The 9,740-nt window shown below is 41.9% G+C and overlaps 1 protein-coding gene across 1 annotated transcript; it reads left to right on the top strand.

The window, feature by feature from the left end:
* Positions 1-337: 337 nt before the first annotated feature.
* On the top strand, positions 338-936 carry LOC138890264 (uncharacterized). Its single transcript, XM_070173636.1, has 2 exons — positions 338-735; positions 873-936. Exons 1-2 carry the CDS (start codon positions 338-340, stop codon positions 934-936), a joined length of 462 nt encoding a protein of 153 aa, XP_070029737.1.
* The last annotated feature ends 8,804 nt before the right edge of the window (positions 937-9,740 follow it).

Raw genomic sequence — 9,740 nt, 5'->3', positions numbered from 1 at the left:
GGAAAAATGGGGGCGCGACAGTAATTTGATTCATTCTCTGCCATTTGAGTTGCACATAGTGTTTGCACCTTCGACCTTTGTTGCTTGGGGAATAGATGTCATTGGACCAATTGAGCCAGCAGCATCGAACGAGCATAGGTTTATTCTGGTGACCATTGATTATTTCACCAAGTGGATCGAAGCTGTAACTTTCAAATCTGTAACCAAGAAGGCAGTGGTGGATTTTGTTTACTCAAATCTCATTTGCCAGTTTGGAATCCCCAAGGTAATCATCACAAACAATGTTGCTAATCTCATCAGTCATATGATGAAAGAGGTATGCCAACAGTTAAAGATTATGGATCGAAATTCCACTCCGTATCGCCCAAAGGCAAATGGAGCGGTTGAGGCGGCTAACAAGAACATAAAGAAGATACTTCGTAAGATGGTGCAAGGTTCTACGCAATGGAATGAAAAGTTGCCTTTTGCTTTGCTAGGTTGTCACACTACTGTTCGTACTTCAGTAGGTGCAACTCCTTATTTGTTGGTATATGGAACTGAAGCAGTCATACCTGCGGAAGTTGAGATTCCATCCCTTCAAATTGTTGCTGAAGCTGAAATTGATAATGATAAGTGGGTCAAAACCCGATTAGAGCAGTTGAGTCTGATTGATGAGAAAACATTGGCGGTAGTATGTCATGGTCAATTGTATCAGAAGAGAATGGCAAGAGCATACAACAAGAAGGTGTATCACCGGTAATTTGAAGTGGGCTAGCAAGTATTGAAACGCATCCTTCCACATCAGACTGAAGCTAAAGGCAAGTTTGCCCCAAACTGGCAGGGGCCGTTCATTGTAACAAGAGTGTTGCCTAATGGTGCTTTGTATTTAGCAGATATAGAAGACAATGTGTAGATATGGCTGTTAATTCTGATGCAGTCAAGAGATATTATGTATGATTTCTTTGATTTGTATTCAATTGCGTTATTTGTATTGGGCACGTTTCAAAGATTGGAATGACGAAGGCATTTTATTCTGCTATCTAAACACTTTTATCCTTTGTTACCCTTTTTGATCCTTATTTATTTTCTTTCATACCCCTCTTTTGGAATCAGAAGTAGAGTTTAGAAAAAGAAAAAAGAGAAAAGGAATAAAAATAGAAAAGAGAAAAAAAGAAAAAAAGTAAAAGTAAAGCAAAAGAAAGAAAAAAACAGAAGAAAAAGGAGGGGTCCCTTACGGCCCAAATGCTATATCAAGCCGGAGGGGCCCCTTATGGCCCAAACGCTATATCAAGCCACCTCGTGGCATCATCTCTTGGCACTCGGCCTCACATCACTCGGAACTCGGCCTCATATCACTCGGCACTCGGCCTCACATCACTCAAGCCACCTCGTGGCATATAAAGTATCTCAGGCCCTCGGCCTCATATCACTTAGCATATCCTCACATATGGCCCTCGGCCTCACTCAGTCCGAAAATCATCACAAGCCCTTCGGGCATTAGTAAAACAGTAGTTCTCAGCCCAAAACATCATTTAGAAATATCATATAAGTTTCAAATCTGAGTAGAAGTGGCTGAGTTTGTAAAATAGTAGATATCAACATGACTGAGTCAAATAATACGTCAAAGAAGTGAGGAAATAGTGATAAAAATCCCCGAAGGGTTCAAATAGTTGACACGAAGCTCAAATATGGCAATCAGCCCAATCATGATGATAACAAATAAATTTCAGTCAAATACACGATAAAATCATCAATCGGGATGGACCGAGTCAAAATCCCCAGTAGAAAAAGACCCCATGCTCATCATCCAACGCGTGTCTCACCTCAATATAGCACTATGATGTTCAAATCCGGGGTTTCAAAGCCTCAGGACATCATTTACAATCATTACTCACCTCGATCCGGCTATAACTATAGCTCGCGACGCCTTTGCCGCTCGAATCGGCCTCCACGCTCGTCTAATCTATCCAAAATCAGAACGAATACGTCACAATATGCTAAGGGAACAAAGCCCAAACGAAAACATTCGAAAAATATCAAAAATCCCGAAATTAGCAAAACCCGAGCCCCGGGCCCACTTCTCGAAACTCAAAACTTTTCACATCATTAGATTCCTCATCTCCCCACGAGTTCATACATATCAAAAACACAAGAATCGGAGTTCAATTGGCCCCTCAAATCCTTAATTTAAGCCATCTTAAACTCAAGCCCTAAACCTCCATTTTTAGTCCTTTAATCTCTTAAATTTCTATCCCAATCCATGAAATATTACCATAAAAGTGTGTTTTAGGTCCAAAATCCTTACCTTATCGAAGTTCTATTGAAATCTCTCTTCAAAATCGCCCAAAAACTCTTAGTCCGAAGTTGAAATGAATAAACTTTTCAAAAATCGCGAAGAAGAAACATATATACCTTCTGCCCAGACATAACCGCATTTGCGGTCCAATAGCTGCTTCTGCAGTCATTTCTCCACATCGCATCAGCGGTCCACTCGCCGTATCTGCGACTTCGCAGGTGTGGTCCCTTTTCCGCATCTGCGATACCAGGCCTCTCTCAGCCTTCCGCTTCTGCGACCCAAACAACGCATCTGCGAGACCAGACCTGCGGCCCCTAAACCGCAGGTGCGAAAACACCAGAAGCAGCAGAAAATCTGCAATCACTGAAGTTCCAAAACTTCCCGTTAGCCATCCGAAATCACCTCGAGGCCCCCGAGATCTCAACCAAAAGCACCAACACAACCCAATACCTCATTCAAACTTGTTTCAATCACCAAAACACCTCAAACAACGCCAAATCCCTCAATTCACATCGAATTCAAGCCTAAGTTTTCTAAAAACTTCCGAAATACGTTTTCGATCAGAAACCCAACCAAACCATGTCCGAATGACCTGAAATTTTATACACACATCTCAAATGACATAACGAAGCCATAAAACCTCTCGGAATTCCATTCCGACCCTAAGATCAAAATCTCGCCAACCAACCGGAAATCACCAAAATACTAACTTCGCCAATTCAAGCCTAATTCTACTCCGGACCTCCAAAACCAATTTCGATCACACTCCTAAGTCATAAATCACCTCCCGAAGCTATCCGAACCATCGGAACTCACATTAGAGGCCTCTAACACATAAGTCAACATCCGGTTGACTTTTCCAACTTAACCTTTCTTAAAAGAGACTAAGTGTCTCATTTCATACCAAATCCATTATGAACACAAACCAATCAACTCAACCACATAAAACACAAATAATGAAGTATAAAGAAGCAGAAATGGGGGAAACGGAGTGGTAAATCATGAAACGACTGGCCGGGTCATCACACTTACACGGTTCGGTCTCATCAAAATAAAAATCCAAGATTCCCCAGACTCAAGAAACTGGGGCAGAAGTTCTAGTTCTGCAAAAGATCTTAGTCCAAAAGTTATAATTTTAAACCCTTTCATTTTAAGTTATTTTGAGCCTGCATGCCATACTTTTTTTCTAACTCCGTCCAAAAGCCTACACTACGGTCCAAAGAAAGACCTTCCGATCAATCTTTGAGAAATGCCAAGGCAAGCGAGCTAGAGGTATGATTCACATTATGAGTAACACTTTGTTCATGGGCACAAGGAAAGATGAATAAAATGAGATTCGTATGGGTAAAAACCCTCACGGGCACTGTAAGGTGATGGAAAGCTGAGAGAAAATTTAAAATGAGAGAGTCTTATTGGTGAAAACCCTCGCGGGCACCATAAGACGACAGTGAGTTGAGAGATGAAAAAATGAGAGAGGTTTGCCGGTGAAAACCCTTTAGGGCACTACAAGCCGAATGAGGTTTGTGACTTTGCAGAGAGATTGGTTTATGGAAATCCTGGTTTCTAAAGTATGAAGACGGAGCATGAATTGAAGTGTGATTAGGTGAATGATCTGGGCTAATTAATATGAAATGCATGTCATAATCATTGGAGCCAACATGCTTCACTCAAATAAGTCTCTTTTCCATTCTTCCTCAAATAGTTATATTTGTTCAAAATTTTCCTCTTTATTCCTATTTATTGAAGTCACTTTGCTTCGTTTCTTTTAAGTCTACTTCTCTAAGTATTATTCAAGGATTAGCTTTGTTAAACAAGCAAGAAAGGATTTCAAAGCCTACTACCGACTTTCAATTGCGCAAAGCAAAGTTTGGCCAGAGCACATCACAAATGGCATGATTCAGAATGAGTAATAAGGTGTTAACGGGAGTTCGAGCAGTAAGTTGATTTGTGAATTTTGAGGGAGTATAACGGCTCAAAATTGGCAGGGCAGAGTTGTCAAACAACAAGTTGAGTGTAAGCTACTCGGGTCATTCAGGGTTTTTGTGGTTAAGGTTCGATTAGAAGGTCAAACAATTCTTTGCTAGCCCAAAGCAGCTAATCGGAACAAAGCATGGCAATGGCAAAAGCAGACACCTCCAGCAAGGATGCCACAAACTAACCACCACAATTTCAAACTGACAAGATTTTCTTTGGTTGAAACAGGGGTAGGAAATTTTGTTTGCTCGGAAGGAATCCTTCATGAGGAAAGCACGTCCTAGATAAATTTAGTTTCAAGATCTCAGAACCTTCCTGAATAATTGGACTTAATTTCAAGTTTGTCAGGACCCTCCTAGATAATGGGATTTAGTTTCAAGCTCTCAGGACCCTCCTAAATAATGGGACATAATTTTAAGTTTGTCAGGACCCTCTTGGATAATGGGATCTAGTTTCAAATTGTCAGGACCCGCCTGGATAATGGGATATAGTTTAGGCTTTTAGAACACTCCTGGATAATGGGATCTAGTTTCAAATTGTTAGGACCTGCCTAGATAATGAGATATAGTTTAAGCTTTCAGGACCCTCCTGGATAATGGGATTTAGTTTCAAATGTTCAAGACCCTCCTGGATAATGGGATATAGCTTTAAGTTTTAAGGACCCTCTTGGATTATGGGATTTAGTTTCAAGTTTTCAGGACCCTCCTAGATAATGGGATTTACTTTTAAGTTTTCAGGACCCTCCTGTATAATATGATTTAGCTTTAAGTTTTCAGGACCCTCCTGGATAGTGAGGTTTAGTTTCAAGTTTTCAGGACCCTCCTGCATAATGAGATTTAGTTTTATGTTTTCAAGACCCTCCTAGACAATAAGATTTAGCTTTAAGTTTTCAGGACCCTCCTGGATAATGGGATTTAGCTTTAAGTTTTCAGGTCCCTCCAGGATAATGGGATTTAGCTTTAAGTTTTCAGGTCCCTCCTGGATAATAGGATTTAGCTTTAAGTTTTCAGGACCCTCCAAGATAATGGGATTTAACTTTATGTTTTCAAGACCCTCCTGGATAATGGGATTTAATTTTAAGTTTTTAGGACCCTCCTGGATAATGAGATTTAGTTTTAAAGTTTTCAGGACCCTCCTGGATAATGGAATTTAATTTCAAAGTTTTCAGGACTCCTTGGATAATAGATTTAGTTTTTAAGTTTTTAGGACCCTCTTGGATAATGGGATTTCATTTCAAGTTTTGAGGACTCTCCTGGATAATGGGATTTAATTTCAAGTTTTTAGGACCCTCATGGATAATGGATTTAATTTCAATGTTTTCAGGACCCTCCTAAATAATGAGATTTAGTTTCAAGCTCTCAAGACCTTCCTGAAAAAATGGGACTTAATTTCATTTAGAAATATCATATATGTTTTAAATCTGAGTAGAATTGGCTGAGTTTGTAAAACATGAGATATCAAAAGGACTGAGTTCAAATAATACGTCAAAGCAGTGAGGAAATAGTGATAAAAATCCCCGAAGGGTTCAAATAGTTGGCACGAAGCCCAAATATGGCAATCAGCCCAAATCATGATGATAACAAATAAAATTTAGTCAAATACACAGTAAAATCGTCATTCGGGACGGACAGAGTCAAAATTCCCAGTAGAAAAAGACCCCACGCTCATCATCCAACACGTGTCTCACCTCAATATAGCACTACAATGTGCAAATCCGGGGTTTCAAACCCTCAGGGCATCATTTACAATCATTACTCACCTCGAGCCGGCTACAACTCTAGCTCGCGATGCCTTTGCCCCTCGAATCAGCCTCCACGCGCATTGAATCTATCCAATATGCTAAGGGAACAAAGCCCAAGCGAAAACATTCGAAAAATATCAAAATCCCGAAATTAGCAAAACCCGAGTCCCGAGACCACTTCTCGAAACTCAGAACTTTTCACATCATTAGATTCCTCGTCTCCCCACGAGTTCATACATATCAACAACACAAGAATCAGAGTTCAATTGACGCAAATCCTTAATTTTAGCCCTCTTAAACTCAAGCCCTAAACCTCTATTTTTAGTCCTTTAATCTCTTAAATTTCAGTCCCAATCCATGAAATATTACCATAGAAGTGTGTTTTATGTCCAAAATCCTTACCTTATCAAAGTTCTCTTGAAATCTCTCTTCAGAATCGCCCAATAACTCTAAGTCCGAAGTTGAAATGAATAAACCCTTCAAAAATCGCGAAGAAGAAATATATATACCTTCTGCCCAGACATAACCGCATCTACGGTCCAATAGCTGCTTCTGCAGTCATTTCTCCACATCTGCAAAATTTCACTTACGGATCCACACCACATCTGCGGTCCACTCGCCGCATCTGCAGCTTCGCAAGTGCGGTCCCTTTTCCGCATCTGCGATACCAGGCCTCCCTCAGCCTTCCGCTTCTGCGACCCAAACAAAGCATCTGCGAGACCGCACCTACGGCCCCCAAACCGCAAGTGCGAAAACACCAGAAGCAAAAGAAAATCTGCAATCGCTCAAGTTCCAAAACTTCCCGTTAGCCATCCGAAATCACCCCGAGGCCCCCGGGATCTCAACCAAAAGAACCAACACAACCCAATACCTCATTCAAACTTGTTCCAATCAACAAACACCTCAAACAGCGTCAAATCCATCAATTCACATCGAATTCAAGCCTAAGTTTTCTAAAAACTTCTGAAATACGTTTTCGATCAGAAACCCAACCAAACCACGTCCGAATGACCTAAAATGTTGCACATACATCCCACATGACACAACGAAGCTACAACAACTCTCGGAATTCCATTCCGACCCTCGGATCAAAATCTCGCTAACCAACCGGAAATTGCCAAAATACTAACTTCGCCAATTCAAGCCTAATTCTACTCGGACCTCCAAAACCAATTCCGATCACACTCCTAAGTCATAAATCAACTCTCGAAGCTATCCGAACCATAGGAACTCACATCCTAACCCTCTAACACATTAGTCAACATCCGGTTGACTTTTCCAACTTAACCTTTCTTAAAAGAGACTAAGTGTCTCATTTCTTACCAAATCCACTCCGAACGCAAACCAATCAACTCGACCACATAAAACACGAATAACGAAGCATAAAGAAGCAAAAATGGGAGAAACAGAGCGGTAACTCATGAGACGATTGGCCGGGTCGTCATATCCTCCCCAACGTAAACAAATGTTCGTCCTTGAACGAGTTAAGAAACCTACTTGAAGCCTCAAATAGGTGAGGATATCTGCTCCGCATATCCCGCTCGGTTTCCTAGGTAGCCTCCTCCATGGGCCGACCTCTCCACTGCACTTTCACTAAAGCTATATCTTTTGACCTTAACTTCCGAACCTAACGACCCAAAATATCTACTGGCTCCACATCATAGGTCAAATCATTATCCAACTGAACCGTGCTGAAGTCCAAAACATGAGACGAATCTCCAATATACTTCCGGAGCGTAGAAACATGAAATATCGGATGCATGCTAGACAAGCTGGGTGGCAAAGCAAGCTCGTAAGCCACCTCCCAATCCTCCGAAGCACCTCAAAAGGCCCAATGAACCGCGGACTCAACTTCCCTTTCTTCCCAAATCTCATAACACCCTTCATAGGCGAAACCTTCAATAAGACCTTCTCACCAACCATGTAGGACACATCTCAGACCTTCCGGTCTGCATAACTCTTCTGACGCGACTGCGCTGTATGAAGCCTCTCCTGAATTACCTTCACCTTTTCTAAGGCATCCTGAACCAAATCTGTCCCCAATAGTCTAGCCTTGCCTGGCTCGAACCAACCAACTGGAGATCTACGCCGCCTCCCATACAAAGCCTCATACGGAGCCATCTGAATACTTGACTGGTAGATGTTGTTGTAGGCAAACTCTGTAAGTGGTAGAAACTTATCCCATGAACCTCCGAAAACCATAACACAAGCACGCAAAATTTCCTCCAATATCTGAATAGTACGCTCGGACTGCCTGTCCATCTGAGGATGGAACATTGTGCTCAACTCCACCTGAGTACCCAACTCTCGCTGAACAGACTTCCAAAACTGGAAAGTAAACTGAGTGCCCCGATTTGAAATGATGGACACTGGGACACCATGCAACCGAACAATCTCCCGAATATATATATCTTCCAACCACTCTGAAGAGTAAGTAGTACAAACAGGAATGAAGTGCGGGACTTGGTCAGCTGATCCACAATCACCCAAATAGTATCAAACTTCTTCAAAGTCCGTGGAAGTCCAACAACAAAGTCCATAGTCATCCTCTCCCACTTCCACTCGGGAATAACCATCTGCTGAAGCAAGCCACTCGGTCTCTGATGCTCATTTTTCACCTGCTGACAATTGAGACACCGAGCTACAAATCCAATAATATCTTTCTTTATTCTTCTCTACCAATAGTGCTGCCTCATATCCTGGTACATCTTCGCGGCACCCGGATGAATAGAATACCGCGATCTATGGGCCTCCTCCAGAATCAACTCTCTAAGCCCATCGACATTGGGCACACAAATCCGGCCCTGCATCCTCAACACCCCATTATCACCGATGGTCACATCCCTGGCATCATCATGCTAAACTTTATCCTTAAGGACAAGCAAATGCGGATCATCATACTAGCGCTCTCTGATGTGATCATACAAGGAAGACCGAGAAACCACACAGGCCAACACCAGACTAGGCACCGAAATATCTAATCTCACAAATCGATTGGCCAAAGCCTGAACATCAACTGCAAGGGGTCTCTCCCCAACTAGGATATACGCCAGACTCCCCATACTCATTGCCTTTCAGCTCAAAGCATCGGCCACTACATTGGCCTTTCCCGGATAATACAATATGGTGATATCATAATCCTTAAGAAACTCTAACCACCTCCGCTGCCTCAAATTAAGATCTTTTTGCTTGAACAAATGCTGAAGACTACGATGATCAATGAATACCTCACAAGATACGCCATACAAATAATGCCTCCAAATCTTCAATGCATGAACTATGGAAGGCAACTCCAAATCATGAACAGAGTAGTTCTTCTCATGGAGCTTCAACTGACGAGAAGCATACGCAATAACTCTACCATCATGCATTAATACACAACCAATCCCAACTCTCAATGCATCACAATATACGGTATATGAACCTGAAGCTGATGGCAGAACCAATACTAGAGCTGTGGTCAAAGCTGTCTTGAGCTTCTGAAAGCTCTCCTCACACTCAACTGACCATACAAATGGAGCACCCTTTTGAGTCAATTTGGTCAAAGGCAATGCAATGGATGAGAATCCCTGAACAAACCGGCAATAATAGCCTGCCAACCCAAAAAAACTATGAATCTCTATGGCTGAGGACGGTCTAGGCCAACTCTGAACTGCCTCAATCTTCTTTGGATCAACCTTAATACCCTCGCTGGACACCACGTGCCCCAAGAAAGCCACTGAACTGAGCCAAAACTCACACTTGGAGAAT

The sequence above is a fragment of the Nicotiana sylvestris genome, chromosome 4 (assembly GCF_000393655.2).
Source record: "Nicotiana sylvestris chromosome 4, ASM39365v2, whole genome shotgun sequence".
Classification (NCBI taxonomy): Eukaryota; Viridiplantae; Streptophyta; class Magnoliopsida; order Solanales; family Solanaceae; genus Nicotiana; species Nicotiana sylvestris.
The sequence above is the reverse complement of the archived record's forward strand: the minus strand, read 5'-3'. Positions and strand labels throughout refer to the sequence as shown.

Excerpts from the sequence above, each read along its gene's own strand:
- LOC138890264 (XM_070173636.1), top strand. The coding sequence starts at position 338 with ATGGATCGAAATTCCACTCCGTATCGCCCAAAGGCAAATGGAGCGGTT. Across the intron at positions 736-872 it reads AACAAGAAGGTGTATCACCG|ATATAGAAGACAATGTGTAG; the intron begins GTAATTTGAAGT and ends TGTATTTAGCAG.